Here is a 20,737-nt window from a genome sequence, read left to right on the forward strand (position 1 = left end):
AGTTATTGATATACTCGTAAGCTAACCTGATACGCTGCACGTAAGCTGTCCAACTGTGCCGAGTATTCAGAGTCGAGGGCGGCAAGTCTTCGTTGCAGCGTGCGCGTGCGCTCCCTCAGTGCGGCGCGCTCGCGCTCGTGTTGCGCCTGCAGCTGCGCGCGTGCTCGCCGTGCGGCCGCCAGCGCCGCCGCCTGCTGCGCCAGCGCGCACTCTCCGCGTGCACGCTCCGCCGATAACCTCTCCAACGCTTCCTGCAGGCGCGTGCACTGCGGGCATTGCAGTGCCTCCACGCGCCGCCGCAGCTCTTCTAGGCGCCGTGCCACGCCACCCTCGGCCTCACCTCCGCTCTCCGCACCCTCACCCTCGCCGCCCGCCAGGCGCCGCTGCGCCGCCACCACGGCCGCCTCCAGGCGCTCGAGGCTCTCGCCGATCTTCATCGAGTCATCACTGTTACCCGAACAGTCACTGGAGAAGAGCGCCCGGCACTCGGTCGAGAAGTGCCGGAACAGGTAGACGAACTCCGCCTCGAGCGTGGGGTCCGTCTCCAGCGAGGCGAGCGCGACGTCGGGGCGGCGGGCGCGCGGCTCCGCAGCGCGGTACGTGCCCTCGAGCACGGACACGCGCGCGTCCACCAGCGCCTTCTGCGCCAGGACGTCGGCGAGCTGCTGCAGCAAAGCGCGGCTGCCGAGTCCAGAGGGCGCGGGCCCGTCGCGGCCGCGCGCGGTGCTCTCTCTACAGCGCTCCGCGATGTCGCGCGCGGCTGCGTCCATCTCACAGCGTAGGTGGTCGTGCGCCGCCTGCCACCACAGCTCCAGGTCAGCGCGTTGTTGCGCGGACAGCGTGAGCGTGGCGCGGCGCGCGGTGTTGAGGCGCTCCTCGCAGAGCTGCGCGGCCCGCGAGAGCGCGCGCGACACCTCGGCCTGCACTAGCTCGGCACCAAGCACGTCGCGCGCGGCCGCCCAGGCCTCGCGCACGCGAACCGCCTCCAGGCTGCACCTCTGCTGCTCGTGGTCGCTGTCGGTCGTCGCATAGCTGAGGCTCTCGTTGGCGATGGCCGAACATAATTCCGCTAGTTTCTCTGATTTATATTTCTCCACGGCCTCCGCGACTTCTTTCTGTGACTCCTTTAGAGCTTCGAGGTCTGCGCTCTGGATGATGGCTTCCGATTTCAATTCGTCGGATTCTTGACTGTTCGTCATTACGTCGATTTTTCGCGACAATATTCGCGCCAAATAATCGAGAGAACTTTTGGTAGCCGACATGGCACGTCCACAGTCGCCGTTTAATTTACACTTAAGGTTATCGATTAATTGACTAGTTTCGATTATTTCAGACTTTATTAATCTAGCGAAGAATCTACTTCCATTGGAAGATTGTAGAGCCTCTTGTATCCTGCCTATAAGGACGGCTTCGTAAGCCAATTTTTCAGCTAGAATTTCTAAACTCTTTCTTTGAGTTAATTCTCCTGCTTCATAGAGGGCTGCTTTCTTTTTCGAAATCTCTAGAAGCTTAGTCCTTAAATGTTCTTCCAATTGCACAACCACTTCTGCAACGTAGTCGTTGACTTCTTCCATGGCTGGTTCTGCAGAGTGAGTTACACATTTGTCGAAACATTCTTGTAATCTTTTACTGACGTCCGTCAAACACTTTTCCATAGACTTTATGCTATATTTTTTCTCAATGCTCGGTGAAGGTGAACGTCTCGATTTAGCCGCTCGCATGGCACTCAACTGATTCAAGCATTCGCTTACTTTACCTCTTGAATGAATTACAACATTTTCAAGACTCTGTAATCTGTCTAGCAAATGCGTATGCGACGGTATGGCAATAGTTGAAATCTCTGGACTTTCAACACTTAATGGACTTTCGGATGACCTTGTTAAAGGACTTAAAGATTCACATGAATTTGTTAAATCTTTGCGGTTTTCTACAACAGAAGCAACTTTGGTTTCAAGAGAACTTAATCGAACTAGCATCTTCATAGGCTCAGAACTTGTAGCACTATCGAGTGATTTCCTTCTTAGTCTAGCAGCTATTCGTTTCATTCTCTTTTCATCTGTAACACTGTCCGTCTTTGAAACTTTTTCTTTGGCTGGCGAAGCACTTTTAGAAGGAGAGTTAATTATAGGTACTGGTTCGCCAGTTTCTAACAAGGTTATCTTATTTTCTAATTCTGTAAGCTTCTCTTCAACTTCTTTGCCTAATGTAAACGATTCCCTCCCTTTTAAAGACAGGCTGCGACGTTTGTCTCGTGACTCTGTTTTTTGAATCTTGTGTTTTAAGGTTCTTACTTGTTTATCTGACGCCGTTAGTTTCTGTGTTAAATCTAAAATGCGAGCCGCTAATAACTCAATCTCGGACCTACTACACTGATCTCGTAATTTCATTTCATTTCTTAATTTCATATTTGTTACTTCGAGTTCGTCATATACGTTATGTGATTCTCGAAGTTCTTTTTTCATAGCCTTAATTTCTTGAATAGCCATTAAGAATCTGCTTCTTAACTCAACATATTCTACGATCAGTCTGTTTTTCTCTAAAGACTCAATATTTAGGTCTTGATTAATATTGCTAAGATCACTGAGTGATCCGATACTCTTTCTTTTCTCTCTAGTCGGTGATTCAGCCACAATTTTCCCTTCAAGTTCTCTTATTCTTGAATATAATTTTTCATTTTCTTTAATACTCTTTAAAAGCCTTTCATTTAACTCATTCAGTTCTTTCTGGAGTTGTTTTGTATTTTCCTGTGCTGTTGCTAATTGTCGTGTTAGTAGTTCACAGTGTTCAGTGGATTCTTTTAAAACGTTCTGAGTTTCTGTAAGTTTGGTTTCCCACATACTTTTATCTTGATTGTAAAGTTGTTTTATGGCATCCAAATTATCTGCTTCTTTAGTTCTAATTGATAGTTCTTCTTCCTTCTTTTGCAAAGAAATTACCAACTCTTCCATTTTCTTTTCTCTTAGCACTGCTTCTGCTTTTAATTTACGCAATCTTGCTAACTCAGACTCAGCTGTGTTAACGTCATTAAATGCTAGTTTAAGTTGTTTTCGTAAATCTTCGATTTCAATCAACTGTTTATCTATTGTGGAAATATAACTGCGTTTTCTGGGCTCGTTTGGTTTTTCATTTTCGTCAACTTCATTTATTGTATTTTCTTTGGTTGCATCTACTTCATCTTTTTCATTTTTCGGATCGGTTTTCGATTGTGTTTGTGTATAGCCTCTTGCACGAACTTTTTCTTTAACTTTCGAAATAGGCGTTCGGTTAAGAATGGGAGATGGTGGTGGTTGGGATACAACATCTCCCCAATCTGCGCTGTCTCGTCTTCCACCCTCAGATGCTGTTCTATATTCTTCATCTGATGAAAATGGTCCTGATTTGGTAATATTTGGAGTTATAGGTGTAATTGGTGATGTTGACGATTCAGACGTTTGGTCAACTACATCTTCCCGTAATATTAGAGATAGTGGGCCTGCGTCATGTAAGCCAGCGGTTCTCTTCATAGCAGATACCCAATTGGCTCTAATCCCTGCCGTGACTGCCGAGAGCACTATATGTTTGCCGTCCCAAGTCTGTAAATAATAAAATACATTTATGATTTAATATTTTTCTAAAGCTTTTATTTTATATAATACATACAAATATGGTTAAAAAAATCATTCATTACCTCAGTTTCAAAAGCATATCCATGTGTAGAGGCAGATGTCGGCAGTTCAATGACTTTTTTAATACCGCTTAGGTCAATAACACCATCCATAAGGCCCCTATTTTCAGCGTGAGGGTCCCTAAAGTAGAGTAAAGCAGCTCCTCGTAGGACAAACCAATGTCGCGACCACCCTCCAGGCCCGCGCCTCTGAAGCCACCCAGCACGAGCATGCAAAAGTCTTTCTGCAGGCAACTCCACTCTTCCTCCTTCAGTATTTTCCGCAGTCTCAACAACGTCTGTTGCCTCACTTCCTTCTGATGCGGAACTTGTTATGCCTTCCTCTGGAGGCGGACCACCGTCCGGTGAACCTCGCGCCTGTAATTAAAGTGCTTTAGTTTTTGTAAATAATTAATAATGAAATGTAGTTGTTATAATAAAGCGTTGCTTGTTAAATAAAAATAGAAATGGAGGTCTAATTGGTCTTAATTAAGACGGGATTCTTTAAATGGTGACACGTTTTAAACCTTCAATACCCAAGTAAATCGCAACCTACTTATTTTATATGGAAGTTTTGAATGCAGTACCATAATAGGTATTGGATCTGCTTTATAGCAATGATATTGAAAATACGACGACAGGTTTTGTGAGCCATAAATAGAGTAATTTTAGAAATTCTTCTATAATTTCAGTTTAAGTAACGTTGCTCTGCAAATAGTCCATTTTTTATATTGAATTTAAAATAATGGCACATATATAAAGCAAAACAGAAACAAAAAAGGTTTGTAAAAATTAATAATTTTTATTTTAAGACAATACTATTATGTTTACCGGAAGTTTATCTGGTGGTGGCAGTCTGGTAGGTCTCTCAAGAGTAGGTGGTAAGGCACGCCGAGACCGTGGACGAGTGAGAGATGCAGCTATGTCACGCAACTGCTCGTCGTACTGTTGATGTTGTTGTTGTAACAGAGGTGATCTGACAACGTTTACTGGAAGATAAAGAAAATATATTAATTACAATTGTTCTAAATTAGTACGTAATAAATCGATATGAAAATACATGATGACAAATATTAATCAAAATCCTTAGAATTTAGAAGAACTCAATAGCAATCTCAAGTTACCTTCGTCGTTTGCAGGCGTAGTCGGTGGTTCGGGCCAGGTATCCCTACGACGGGAACGAGCTTTCTCTTCGCCATTGATCTTGTCGCGTGTCGGCGGAGATGCTGATGACACCGGCTGATCCGTGTACACTTAAAACAAAAAAAATATATAATCATTTAAATATAATAAATAGGGTACACAGAGGGAACATAGTGACTCCGCTCTCCAATTTCCGTTAATTAGAAACTACTCATCATGGCAATTCTTGAAGATTATAACAATAATATATTTTCCGCAGTAACCTATGAATATTACAATAATCAATCAAGGACCACGTCGATCATTGTATGCTGTTTATAAGATGACAAGATGCAGATTCTGAGAAAATTAATTATATGAAATTATCTGTGGCTATAGTTATTTATCATACGTTTGTGTTGTTAGCGGAGCCATAACATTATTCCAAGTACCTTTAACCGTGCGTAGTTGACCTTAATAATTTTTAACGTTGTTCATGTTAATATTACTTTATCGTATTTTATTCGTTGTAATAAGTGAATCTCCATATTATTAAGTAAAGCCTGGAGCATCATTTCCATCAAGCCGTGTGGTCTATTAACCTGAGAGGAGTTGAAGGTTGACATTATGCTGAACATCGTCTGGGCATTGGATCGAGATAATTGAAGGAATCTCGCAACGACCAGATCGCGTGCCAAGGTCGGAAATAAGAGAAAAACATAAAAAATGCGCCCTTCATTCGATAATTTACGAGTTAGGAACCCGACAAACGAATTCGTCAGTATTGATTCTACTTCTAAAATAATATTCTGTTCTTATAAATTTAGCAAAATCAATATAATTTTAACAATATTGAAGTAATCAATAAAAAAAAACTACTTATAACTTATTAACTGACTAATGTTCTATTTTGTGGAAACACCTTAAACATTAGCATCACCGCGTCTGGACGATCAAATAATATAAATGGACCCATCATTATGCAAAATTGTGGAGCTGAACTGCTCCGTGGAAACCCTCGCAGCGCACGCGATGATACACGGCAAAAATAAATAATTGTATTTTAGATTTGGAAGGCGTTATAGCCGTCGTAAATAACGTTCACGGTTTATAATCGTAAAAAGGAATGGCGTTATATTTTAAAAGGATATTGCTCATTCGCTTAGGATATATTTGATGTTTACGATTAAAATTTTAATGGAGTTATCGATTTTGGACGTGGTTCAAATAAGAAAAATAGTGTTATACTATTTATTTTCTTTATTATTTTTAAGTTACTATAGTGGACTGAAATCCATCTTTTCAACTTTGATTCGAGTACAGTGAAAATAAAATATTATTATATTTCTCATACAGATTATATTAATATATAAATTCGAAATGTCCACAATATTTATTTATGTATTTAATATAACTTGTTCAAAGGTCTCGAAGGTTTGGTCAGATAACCAAATAGCTACCATTTACTGGCTAACTGCCCAACAGTACCCTTGCAATGGCAATTCTCATGAAATTTATTATCATACCAGGACATTTACGTATTTGTGCAAAACACTCTTTTAAACCTAACACAATTATTGAATCTGCTACCATTGTTACATTAAAGCTCATACCATCATAAACCTGGGGGAATATTAAAGATAACAGCCGTATATTTCACTACGGCCATTATTCCCTACAGTTATTAGTATATGTTTTTATGTCATTTTGATATAAATAACAATTTAATTTAGGTTTACGTCCAGCTCTCAAGTTCTTGGTCTGGTCTAGTGATATTAATCGGCAAAACAAACATAATGGCGGCAGCGCGTTTCCTCGCGTTTGTCGGCGCACACTCCGCCGTGTACTCATTTATCCCCTTTATAGAGACGTATTATTATCTGAGCGACTATTAAATCATCATTAGAGCAGACCTCGTGTTTGTAGATCTAACAACGAGTTATTATTTTACATATTAATTTTTTATTAGCAATTAAGAGTGGACGTTTGAAGGCATTGAATAAATCAAGGTTACGGCGATGCTTGTTTGGATTTTAAATGTTCGGTGAAAGTATGAGAGATTTTCGTTTATTGCCAATAACAGTTTGTTAATGATTTTGTGATGAATATTTATATGTTACTCTTCGTCTTTTAGATTTCTATATATTACAAATGATAACATCGTTACATATACGAGTATTATCTATTAGTCACATGATAATAGAACTTTTTTTTATGAAAGAAACGGACCACATCTTTTCATAGCCATATATTTGAAAATATAACGTACCCATTTGGGCGCTTGGTGTTGTTAAAAAAACAAATATTTGAAGTTCCGGTGATTATTACTAGAAATAAAATGGCTAATGTGCACCCTGTGCCAAGGCCCGCAGGGTAAGCCGAGGAAACCTAGTGTACTCCGTGCCTCATGCACCGTTCAACCGCTCTTACCAAAGCGAGGAAATAATTCCGCCCCTTGAGTAAGTATCGAATCCACAACCGTTATCACTACAGTCACACGCAGTGCCGTTGCACCACGACGTTCTCCAGCCAGCCTGACATATACACGTCAGGTCAAATATAATTTAAAAATAAATAAATCAACCACTTCACGAGTCCATAAATCACAAAACTAACCAGGATTTCAATTTGACGACCTCCAGTGGGCCTTCATACAGTATGTAATATTGCTGGGGATTTTTACGAGTCCCAGTGAAACAGATAATAGGATAGGATCGTATAAGTCACTCACGCTGATTCTTTCAGAGAGCAAAAAGTATTTGTAGTTATATATGGACAAGTTTAAATCTTTGACACCCACAGTGCGCTCTGTGAATGCAAAATCGTGATTGATGCTCGAACGTATTTCCAATGGCTGGTTGGTTGTGATTTATATGGGGTATCAACGTCAGGGGTAAACAATGCTGTAATTGAATGAGTTATGGAACTTTAACCCGATTTAAGGGTTAAAGTCGATATTTTTTTTATATTTCATACGTAGGTATTTGTTGTTCTTAGATATTTGGATAGAATTCTTATTTCAAAAGGTTTGTTGCTATTTCATATTAAGGTGTAATTTTTTAACATTTGATTTAGAAATTAAATAAATACTTTTGAAAAAAATAGTTATTTTAAATTATTATTTAATTAAATTATTATTAGTTCTTTATTTAATTAAATTATTATTATTAGTTTCGAAATAAACATGTATGTGGTAAGTATATTGATTGCCTTGTTAGCTTCCTTCCTTTTAGACTATTAAATATTTTTTTCTTACAAGTTGTGTTTCTTCCAACTAAAAAGGAACCTAGTGATAAATTATTTCGTTCTCCGCAGGCACATGTTAAAACCACATTTGCCTATCCATCAAAGCAATTGAAATGAACAGCCGCGGGCAGCAACGACCACATGAAAAATTGGCGCAATATATTTTTTCACCCAAGTAAAACATAGCCTCGGTATTTCCAATCCACATACGCTTTTTTTTCTTGGCTAACCTTTTTGCTCCATTAACCGCTTGGTAGCTAATATGGTTTTTTTTAAATATAGGTAGACCAAGGTCGTTGACCTGATCGTTAGTCATGCTGTATGAATTATGGTGCTTTCGCCGAACCGTCAGTTTGCTCGTCGGAGTTTTTACGCGTTACATGTCACGTTCTCGGAACCAATTAAGTATGGCCAATTACATAATGGCACAGAGTCTGTTGTAAAAACTTCTACGTAATTACAGTTTAGGGGGTACCTAATGGAAAATTAAAGTGCTTTAAGTTCAATGCGTTTTGTTGGGTAGCACACGTCTGACAAAACGGTTTCTGTTGATTGTAGTATATATTAAAAAGAGGCTAGTTGTGACGCAGGGGCACAAAAGACTGAAAACGCGAAAGATTCCAATTCCAGCTCCATTTCGTGGACAGTGGGGAACAAAAGTTTCTTAATGGAAACTGAGTGTCTATACACTAGGTTTCTAGGTTCCCTCTGCCTACTCTGCTATATATTTTTGTTTTTTTATGAAATATCTCAAAAACTGAAGAATATATATAGACCATCGTCATGCTAACAGATTTTTCACAAAACACAGGATTAAGGATATCCAAAATATAATTTTGTTATTTTAAATGGAAACATTTTCCCCAATGACCATCGCAAAACTACCAACAAAAAACGTCCCGACTGAGTCACAATAGTCTTTATTACATTATAATATTAGTAACAACAATTCGTAAGCTCCATACGCAACTTAGTTTGTAAGATTTGAATTCAGCTGCATTATTTAGGTAGCCCACTTTACTAACACTGCCATAACTGCGGGCCACAGTTAATATCGACTTTCTTCTCCAATTAGAATGTTGATTAAGACATTGCAGACACTCGCGGCTCACCAATACTCATTCTTGGAACAAGGTGATAAGAGCCATAGTCGCTTTCACTAATAATAACTATATATTCGATGTATTCGTACACGGAAAATTATTAGACCAGTATTAGGTACTTTTGGGTTGGTTATCTGAATTTAGATTTGGATGTTATTATTTATTCCTTCTGTTTCCAGATATTAAAAAGGATTAAATAAATGATAAAAAAGAAAATCTATTATAATATTTATCGAATACTATTTTAAAATAATTAGCCGAAAAAAAAAAGAAAAGCTTGGCTATTTGGTGAAATTGAAGACTAACATTTGGCAAGTAGTGAAATTTAGCAAACAAACGGAGCGCTCGTTGCGTCGTCATGCACCGGCGCACGCGCACCCAATGAAAGTGAAACGCCTGTCACATTGAGGCTTTCCACCGATGCTGAATGATACTTGAAATTTTGTATATTGTTACGTTTTTTATGGCAAATTACTTTCTGATTGCCACAAAATTAATTGTTATTGTAATGGTACGTGTAAGCTGTTTTTTTGATGTGTAATATGTTTTACGTATACGAGTAATATTAACATTTATGTATGTCTGTTTACGATAAATTCATAACGTTGTAATACAAAATCATAATAGAAATAAGAATTATATTATGCCATACCCATATGTTAGTAGTAACTGTTCCCAACGTCGCTTGCTTGAACTATAAAACCTTAAATCTCAGCCTATCTCCGTTCCTGTAGGAACTTTAAGAAAATCTTTCTTAGAAAAATAGATAAATCCGCGATATCCAACGTGAACGAACTTATCTAGACGCATTAGTGATAATAAAAAGTAAACAATCGGCCATTACAATACGAGCATTGTTTCGATTATAACATCGATTGCATAAATCGAATGTAAACGAAGCCGAACATCGTACCGGAATGTGACCGTCGACCGTCGACCGTCGAGCGAGGAGCATGGAGCATGGAGCATCGGTCAAAAGTACTTTATTTGTAGAAGCGTTTATATTTTATTGTGTATTATGCATAATATTTTATCACTACTTTGTCTTATTTCATTTTTGAAATAATTAAAAATGTTGAGTGTATTTTACTTGTTTTACGCATTTTGATAACTTTACTTACTCTGTAGGTAAAAAAACACAGTAAATTTTAATTTAATTTTGCGTTTTTTTAAGTTTCATGTTATTTAAAGTTAGTGTATCTAGTGTTAAGATACTGCGCTTCCCAATTTCCATCAAGTTTAAAACCATGAATTTCAGGTAGAACCAAATATGTGCTACAACAGACGGACACACAGACGCCCAACTATATATACCAACAGATACGTACCGATATAAGCCTGAATCTCGATCAAGCCCACTATTAGGCAAAGGTCGACATAACTCATAAAGCTAATTCAGATAAGTTGAATGTTAATATCGTGAACTATTGGTATTGTTGGTAGCCTGTTTGTGATTTACTTTGCGAGAACAAATAAACCAATTTTTCCGTCAATAACAGATGACATGTATGGCAGCGTTGAGTTCAACTACTCAACACGCAATACCACCAGAATTTAGCGATAAATGGGGAACGAAGTGTCTTCACACTAGTTTTCCTCTGCCTACCCTACTATGTCTATGTGCGGGATACAGCGTGAGTGAGTTAAAAAAAACGATTTGAAAAAGAATTTAATTGAATTCTTCATATATGGTGTTTTAAACGTGCCAGTTGAGCACAATTCATTTCGCCAATTGACGAATTGCATCAGAAATTGAAAAAGAACTTCTGATGCAATAACTAAACGTCATTTTGACAGATCGACAGGTGATTTTTTTTAAATATAGACCACAGATAAAAAAAGAGAACTAAATAGTTCCAACTAAACATTATATATATTTCTAATAGCGGTCATTGTGTGTATATACTAAATATAGATTAAAGTTAGATAACTGTATTGTTATCTTATCGTTGCACTGTCGTTTAACTTCGTTATGAAACTTGTAACTTGTAATTGATCATTTAATTAACCAATAAATTATTTTTGTTATATAATTGAAAGTTGATACTGCCGTGGTCGGTAAAGCCGACAGCCGTCGATGTCTGATCTATGTAGGAAGTTGCAAATTGCCTTAAAGCTTCTGAAGCTTTTATATAATTGTCTTATTAACATACTTCCGTTCTACTACCGTACTTTTCCACTGAATTCCCGAGGCATTGTGTGCTGAGTGATGGAATTCAATACTGAAATGAAATCGGTCCGAGAACTAACCGAGACTAGCACTATAGTGTGAATCCTCCCTTAAATTTTTTTTTTTGATGTAGAATTCCTTAGACGTTCATTAAAAACGTAAAAGTGAATACAGGAAAATTGAAACAATAAAATATTCAAATTTTTTTACAAAACTTTTACAAAAAAACGTGAAAATGTTCATGGTACAATAACCATAAATCTTAATATAATTTTCAGCTATAAACTTAGTTTCTAACACCAAGATCTCTACCAAAGAGCACTTATAACAACATTTAACTCCCGTGATTTAACCTAAACGGCTAACTCTGCAGTTCTACGTCACATTAGCAGAGAAATATTCCATAGCGGAGTTACACTGTAACTGTAATAGCTGTTATAATCTATAATTAAAGGGTACTCCCAGGCGTTAGATCTGTAATTAAGATCGACCAGGTGTTCGTTCAGTGCGTAGGCGCTTGCCTCGGGAGTGGGAAGAATGGAAGTTTTTATAGAAATCTATGATAAAAGGAAGATTTTTTTTGATAATGAATAAATTTCATTTCCCCCGCTCTGATGACAAGGCAATGCGCGGAGTTGAGTTCCGCCATTATATGTATAATCATGGGCGTATCTAGAAATATTTTCTGCGACTTCAGCTTTAAACAGATCTGTTCGTGTAAAGGTTTGGTATTTTTCAGGGCCATTTTTAATTACTAAAAGTTAGAATATTCTGATGTGGGTATGGACCACACAATTCCTACGCCTTATTTAATAAACGGTAACGGATCAAAAGTCTGCCGGAAAGTAGAGCTAAAAGTAATTTAAGAATAATTTCCATTTGTCTTGTAAAAGTAGAGAAAAATATAGTTTTACAGTTAATTTTTTTTAAAGTACAAAGTGACTCGTATGACCTAGTAATATTACTTATACGTATATAAAACTCGCACGCTCGAGGAAGTATGAAGTAAAGATATGTATAATATGTTATGCATTATTTTACACCAGGAAACAATTTATTTAACAAAATACCTTAGAAAATCGTAATAAATAAGAATAATATATTCGTATGTATGTATGAATTTTTATGTTGACGAATTTTATATACTTTTATAATCAGACACTTGTCAACCTCCAAGTGAGGAGCTTAAAAAATTTTTGTGTCATTAAAAACTTTAAGTTTTAATTTTATATTTTTCACATCTCGTAGACAATAAATCTTATAATCATCTCTTCCCAATAGGGATACCCATATCTCCAAAACTACTGAATCCATTTTGATGAAACTTACTTAGGACTGTTCCTTTAGTTACCAAATCCCAAATTATGATATAACATTTAGACATACTATACAGTTGCGAAATTTATTATACCCAAATATTATTTAAAACATAAGACCCTCCTTTTCCGAAGTCAGTTAACAACTAGAAACCAAAGAGAGATTTCTTACAAAATTTCCCACAAGACAATTATAAATCAGCGAGTCAATAAACAAAACGTAGCGAGGCAGAGCAGAAGGCAGTATAAATTGCGATCAAGGGCGAGCCATCAATTAGCAAGCGCTGGCTCGGTAACGGTGCAAAACTGCAAATTATAATGAAATAATGGTACGTTATACGACGTGATGCTATTGACTGGTGTTAATAGTTTCATACTATTAATAATAATTTACTTATACTTTGCTCTTTTTAAGTAAATTTTGGTTGCTATAACTAGTCTTATTTTGTTCTGGGTGTGGTTGACGAATGTCGTAGTACAATAATTTTAAGAAATAGTATAAAAACTTGATCGTATCGGGTGATAAATGCAGACGTTATTTACTATTCATATTTAAACGGTAAGTAGACAATTATTTTTGATATATGATGAAATTATATCAACGTCAAAATATATTTTGTTCAACTATTATTTATTCATCGTTTAAATAATAATAAACTATTGCTTTGTTTATGTGAATTATAAGATGTAAAATGCCGCTTTTCCTGGTTTCCATCCACCCTCCAAGGATCCTACTTGCCATATATCGGCTTTCCTTGCCGCGTAGTTTCGGCTGCGTATTTTCTGTCAGTAACGTGAGAGTTTTATATAAATAAAAAAAACAATAATTTATTACATCCCTAAATTATTAATTTATTAAGAATTTAAACAAGTACATCACTAGCATTCTGTATTAGGCGATAGCTCACTGCCCATACAGCCAGGTTAACGGTACCTAATTAGAACCTAACTTGTTGTCACCCCGCGATTTATAGCTTTCCTGAACTCCCATGATAAGGGAGCGAGACGGAATACACATTATGCTATACGCTAAAGTGAGATAGATGTATAATAGGGCTGACCAGAATTATGTCAACTCAGAAAAATCAAAATCTATAATTGGATTGGATTTACGAGAAGTAATTATGTAAGTTTATCAGTTGCATGAAAAGTAAAGCTAGTACAGCAAGTTATACTACTATTAAGGTAATATAGGAAGTAGGACAACGTGTAAATGTAAAGCGTGATAGTCGTGGGTTCCATCTCCACTCGAGCAGGATGATTATACTAAAACGTTAGTGTAACTAGTGTTCCGTCACATCCCCTTTTACCCACCCTGCCATGCGGCACAAAGCGTGAAGCAGCTGTTTATATCAGCATACAGTATATCTACGTCACTAGATGACATTTGTATACAAGTTACGACTATTATCCAAAACATCACTAGTATAAAATTTAATAGAATTGCTAAGAAATGACGTCATCCTCCCATTCGCGTGGCTTCAGTCGCCTAACGCTATATAGAGTTGCTGGTAAACCTAACGGTGCTGTAACGTGCGACGGCGACATTTGTAGGTCTTGTACAATCAATCTATGAGGCAAGTGCAAGAAAACTACTTGTGAATATTCTATCTTTATTATCTACTACTGTTAGTGCTGGTTCGAATCTAGATATGTTAAAATTTTTATACGTTTAGTAAATATTATATTTTTCCTTATTTTACAATATTATTACAAAATCACAAAAAAATTTAACACAAATATTTTATTCAATTTAAAAATTTTAGTCATATGCAAACATAGAGGACAAACATTTGTAATGCAAAAAACCACGTCATACAAAGGGGGTAGGCATGTTCCGGTGGACCACTACACATTCGTTCGGTATAAATAGTTTAATATAGGTAAAATGAGCCCCTCGAACAGCTTGTAGTTCAAATTTGTCATTACATTTCTCCTAAACTAAAAAGTTTAAATTAGCTTCATGCTGTGTTCCACATATAGCAGAATAGGCAGAGGGAAACTAGGCCCGTATTTGCAAATCATCTATGAATGAAAACGGCATCTCAAAATCGTTCTCAAGATCGATTTCAGAGTCAAGAGCGGGTTATTACTCCGGGCCCTTATGTTAAGACACTCAATTCTCCACTTTATGATATGTATTATAAAACTAAACATGCACATATAAAGTCAGTCAAATTGTGTGCATACACATGCATGTATGATATTAAATTATATTGCAAAAGCGAGTGTATCAGATGCATGCCTCGGAACACGGGGCGATGTCACGAGTAGGAGTGGTCCAAATAGTCTCAATGAAAGCCAGCACGCTAGTTCCCAGGGCTGTCAAGGACGAGCACTGTTACATACATACATGCATATGGATGAACTGATTGATTAACAATTGCGGAGGATGCGGGTTCAATCTGTAGTTACAAGACGAAAATTGTGGGATATGGGAATTGGTAAATTTGATTTTTGATGTGTCGATTTCGTTACTATGCTAAATTTTCAGTTAAAAATCTACACTTACAGTAAAATAATAGAATCAAAATATATATTTATTGAGATTCTTATTGTTGGCTTTTATTAAATATAATTACTAAAATATTAAAATTTCGCAACATACCCAATCAAAATTATCAATTATCACAGCGGGTCGTCAGCAACAATAAAACTGCTTTTTAATGTTAAATAAATTATAAATACGGATGTTGTTTAGTTAACTACTTAAACCTGTGTAAATATTAACCGCCGCGCCGTACGTATGTATAATATAATAGAAATAGTAAATTATCAATAAAATAATATTATGGCCACCATTAATATTATTCAATTACTTGGATTCTTTTAATGTATCCGGTGTTTGCTGCATAGTTTATTGCCAGTATCTAAGAGAATAACTATCGATAATTTTAATAAGCCATAAGTCTTGGCTTTCCTTAATGGAAAATACCCGAGTAATATTAATTTTTCCCATTAATTTGAATGACAATGTAATTTCTCATTAATTTCTTTTCGTGACTCAAGTAGGTTCCTTCTATGAACTAATGTGTTCATAGAGAAGAAGTGGAAAAATTAATTTGTTTGATGTCTGTTAAGTAACTAAGACTGATTAGCCATGAAGTCTATATAGTAAATACTAAAAACCTAAGTTTATAAAAGCCGAAAAAAAACTTGTTTCAAATATTAAATATTATTCCTTATTTAATAAAACTCCGTAAGAAAATATAATTTACCTTTCGTGTCAATATTAGTCGGTGAAGCCAGGCTTGGTATCTCAGACTGTGGCGGTTGCACCCGGGGCCCAGGCCACGTGGTAGTACCACCACAGAACCTCGGCCTGGCGCTGCAGTCCGCCGCGTCCCGGAGAGTCGACGCGTCTGCGGAGTATTCTGGAATCAGATCAATTGGACTATGCCTTGGAATTGGATTTTTGGAAGAGGTGCTGGGGGTCACCATAAGTGGAGAGCAGAGTGATTTAATGTTATGTTCTTTCAATTGACTCTATACAAAAAGCTGAAAAAGTTAAAGGATCTAGACTTTTTTTTAAATATGCGGAATATTCTAAAAGGCAATCGGAATAGATATGCCCCGATATTTGAATTGTATAGAAGTGAAAATTCGAGAACGAATTGACTTAACAGTGGCTTCTCTCAGTAGTACGTAGTAGGTAGGTAGATGAGGCGGTAGAATTCAAAAAATAAGTATTAAGATGTATAGTTTTCTGCTTAAACGGAGAAGGAATACTTTAATTTTTATAACGATATTTTGAAAATTTATGTTAATTATGTAATATGTATTTCTTTATTCCTAATAAAACTTAAAGACATTCTGTATTGCCAATCTTATAATAAACATACTTCTTGTTGTTGAAGACTGCAAGAGGTTGTTTGTCTGGCCCCCGGGAAATGTAGCGTTGCGCTTATGTCGTCCCTGAAACAAAAACAATTATAAGAATAAAAATTTATAAAGTTTCTTTCGTACAAAAATATTACCTTAAAAGTTATGTCATTTTTATACCCTGGTATATACCTGGTATATAAATTATTACGATAGTTATTGTGATGGTTATTGTGATGTGTGATGTGTGAATTAAATACAAGATATTTTTCACTGCAATTGCGAGAGCTTAGTGATTCATCACTTAACCAACTCTCCAGTGTCACTATTTTATCACTAAAGGCTTTGCATATATGTATTGTAAAATCTAACGTACGTTTATAAAAGATTAGTTCCTGAGATACGTGTTAACACGTAGGTACAGACCTACGTTTGAATGTATTCAATTAAAATGGACATCAATAAAGTTTTGCAACTCTATTCAATTAAATATCTCCACAACAATCTACGATTCGTAATTAGTCTCTACGTCCGAGTTTGGTTTTGTAGGACCGAGTTAGAAATTGTTAATTGCTCGAAAGTGCATGTCTGCAAATTACTGGTGTACCTGTCTCTGCCTACCTATACGAGTATATAGGTATTTGTCGATAGTTTCATTAGATTGTCCTAGTTATAATTTCAATATTTGATAATTCCTTTTCTAATGACAACGCATGGTAAGTCGTGACAGAAGTTAACGCTGCTTGACTTTTACAATCATCCGTTAAGTTGGGATTGAATCCGCAACTATCAAGGTTTTAATCAAAGACAAATATAAAATTATAAATTTGTTTCAATTCAGTAGATTGTTATAGCAACTAATCTTAAAAAAATATATATTATTATATTTATTTTACTACTAAAAGAAATGTAATTAACAATTAACGCCGCCATGCATATAACATACAGAAGGAACCTAGTATTATGACAATCCGTTCCCCAATTTCTGACAATTTTTCAAGACATAGCGTATTGATTAGTGGAACTCAACGCCGCGCCTTGTCTTGTGTTACGTTACGTCTCGTTTACATTTCGAGGTGATGCCATGATGGCCTCCAATACAAATATAAAAAATATATAATATAAAAAACTTTTTAAACTTTAAAAGCGCATTCCCATAAAAATTTCCAACATGACTCACACGCTATCGATGGAGGATGGAATTAATTAAATATAAAACAATTTGACCGCCGCCAGCGCCCGGCGCCGCGCGCCGTCCCGTTAGAGGATGGGTCGCTGAACTGATCGCTTTTCGACTGTTATTACGTTTTTGTTTATGTTTTGCTAATTAAAATGTAGTATTTTGTATGGATCGACACGGTTGTAGCGCTGTTGGAATGTGTTTGGGTGGAAGCTATGGTTCTAAGTTCGTATTCGACTTGAGTCAACTTGTTAAGTATATGTATTGCATATATGTTTTGTTGCTATTACGCATTGTGTAAATAACGTGATAGGAAATATCGAAAAATAAAAAAATATACAAAGTTATATGGAATGTATGACTTTCCAAGCTCCAACTCCTATTCGATTAATTAGATAAATATAGTTCGACTAAAGTACTATATTATTCTTTATAACATGTCTTTAAAATATCCACACTAAGAAAAGAAATATATCAATAATTAAAATATAAAAGAAGGAAGTAACGGGATCACGCGTCTTCTAGATATCTAAGAGGTGTGGGTTCGAGACATGCTACGTTCAAATTCTTTGATGTTATTAAAATATTTTACGCTCTCCTTTACCATTTATTTACCTATAGGCATACCCAACGAACTCCATATTAGGCATATTATACTAAGAACTATTAACAACAACATACTATATAGGCAATAATTAACAGAAATTCGAGTAGCATATGAAAAGTCGACACTAATCACGTATACCTAACAGACTAAGACTAACATAGGAATTGGTTGTCTGCATGAGATGGCTAATTGAGCCAGTTCCCGCGGCGCACTTCCTCGCCACGTAAGGCACATAAGGCACCAGAATGCGACATGCTTCCCTTCCTTGCATTTGCAAAAAACCAATTAAAACACTTCTATAGTAAGTGATTAATACTTTGTTAACAAGGTTTTTGTGTTTTCTTCATTTGTGTAGTCATTTAGTTTTCTTTTGTGAATTCATTATTTATAAATTTTAATAATATTTGAATTAGCATCGTTGGGTATAATTTCCATTTTAATTACTTAGTTAGTAAAACAAAATAATGTACCTTCTTGTTGATTATTGGAGATTGTAGAGTTTTAGTAGAATAATAAATTAAAATATAGTTTATTAAGACAAGGCTGGTTATAAATATCTCGAAATGGAAACGTAGGCAAGGCCGCGAGCAAAAAGTTAATTTCCTACATTTTTGACTAATTGTTTGCATATGTATAGTAGATATAGATATTTCAGTAGTGTCCAGAACAATATTCTACTTTTTTATTTCTGTCCCTATTTTTTGAGTCAACAAAGATAATCATCACATTCTCACATATCTTATTTTTTTTTCTTCTAATTACCAAAATTATTCAATGACCATTAGACCGTTAGATCTAAAAACTGCATAAAACTTAATAAGTTTTAGACAAGTCAAGAAATCTACAATATATTAAATACACCACATTACACGAACAGGTTCTCATCTTGACGTTGAATAATAAAAAACAAGGCGAATTATTTCACATAATACAAGTACTGTCACTCTAATTATCGTAATCAAATCATATGTAACTGTAGTGTCGGCGCGTATCCGATGTTTTAAAGACTTTTTTATGATTCGCAAATTCTTGTTTAGAACAAGTGTTAACTTTTTTTCTTATGTTCAAATGTCAAAACAAATTTTTATTAAAAGCGTATTCGTAATATTGGTAGAATTTACAATTTCATGAAGAACAAATATCCTTATAAAGATTATTTTTGTAAATTACCTAAATTACCTCTATCCCGCATTTAGCAGGATAGATAGAAGGAAACTAGAATTTATATAAAACATAAAAAAATATATTCACTCAGGTATTGAAACTGATATGTCAAAGAAGCCAACTAAAAGAAGTCAACCAAGCAGTCAATGCACTTACACATTTGAGTCTAGACAAAAACAAAAAGGAGAAGTCTATTTTGATAAGCTGTCAAGTTTATTATGAACGTGACTCATGGAGCGAACTATAAGCAGTTCATTTTAATATTTTCTAGTTCATTTAGTCCAAATTTTATACGAAGTTGTGTCTCAGCGAAAATTCGGGAAATTGTAGAGATTGTAGACGAACTGCGGCGTTAAATTTCGCACGCAATGTCTCGTAAATTCCACGGTGCGTGGGGAACGGAGTGTACAAAGAGTATATAAGGGTTCCTTTGCTACTTTCCTACTCTGCTATGCCGAAAAAAGCTTTATTTATAAGAGTCTTCACGTGGATTAAATGAGAAACAAATCTATGTTTCTGATTTAAAATTCTTCATTCTACATAGCTATGTTGATGAGATGTATTTTTTGAAATATTCTGCTATTAAATAGTAATCAAAATTTGTACTGTCTATGATTCAACAAGTAACTCGATCCAGCACTAATTATGGACTTTTGTGAAACTGGGCCGCAGACCAAATTCGCTAGAACCAATCCACTTGTCCCAATTGAAAAATTGCTTTCACGTTTGTCCCGTTGGCTTAATTTATTTTGAAATGACGCAATTATCTGTTCTATATATATTTTTTATTTCTTGAAAGTATAAATGTATTTTTTTTATTTTAACCTGCTTGCCTAATTTTGTGGTATTGGTCACAAAGAAATCGGTGGAACAGCAATTGTATTAATAATGTCCGACTATATTTTTTTAGAGACAATAATGATTAGGCTAGACACCGAAAAATGTATATTAACAACAACAAATTATTCATATATTCTGAAAAATATAAAATTCGTAGATTTTTTCGAATTGTTTGTTTGCGTCGTTTTTATTTTTAGATACCAGGCGCAGCATTTTCAAGAAGCCCTTCTTTTTTTCTTTAGCTCTAATATAATGTGACAGTATTCAAAACTATCATTTACATATGAGTTTACATTTTCAAAATTTGGTAATTAATCAATTATACTATCAAGATTGTGGTTTGGGTTGTTGACGAAGGGTAAAAAACAAGAAGCCAGAAAAGTTATGTGAATAAGATGCCGCCGTAGATCGATTACAGTGAGGTTTGAGTCTCAAAAGTATCAATGTCGGCGGAGTTTATAAGTAAATTGAAGTGTTTAAAGAGGTGTTTAAGATTATTTAGTCATTTATAGAAATACATTTGA

At 36.0% G+C, this 20,737-nt stretch overlaps 1 protein-coding gene across 6 annotated transcripts in view; it reads right to left on the reverse strand.

Annotated features, from left to right (window-relative positions):
* Positions 1–20,737, reverse strand: part of osp (myosin phosphatase Rho interacting protein outspread) — a 227,259-nt gene that overhangs the window by 7,297 nt on the left and 199,225 nt on the right. For 5 of the 6 annotated variants that reach the window (XM_085204796.1, XM_085204798.1, XM_085204793.1 and 2 more), the window contains exons 5-10: positions 16,443–16,515; positions 15,819–15,974; positions 4,768–4,896; positions 4,475–4,632; positions 3,668–4,021; positions 27–3,572 (exon numbers count right to left, since the gene is read on the reverse strand). In XM_085204796.1, coding sequence (XP_085060922.1) covers positions 27–3,572; positions 3,668–4,021; positions 4,475–4,632; positions 4,768–4,896; positions 15,819–15,974; positions 16,443–16,515 — 4,416 coding nt within the window. The remainder of the gene's footprint in view (positions 1–26; positions 3,573–3,667; positions 4,022–4,474; positions 4,633–4,767; positions 4,897–15,818; positions 15,975–16,442; positions 16,516–20,737) is intronic. The other variant, XM_085204795.1, reaches the window with a different exon arrangement.

Source organism: Heliconius melpomene, chromosome 20, assembly GCF_056956725.1.
Source record: "Heliconius melpomene rosina isolate 202511_hmr_F chromosome 20, ASM5695672v1, whole genome shotgun sequence".
NCBI classification, from domain to species: Eukaryota; Metazoa; Arthropoda; class Insecta; order Lepidoptera; family Nymphalidae; genus Heliconius; species Heliconius melpomene.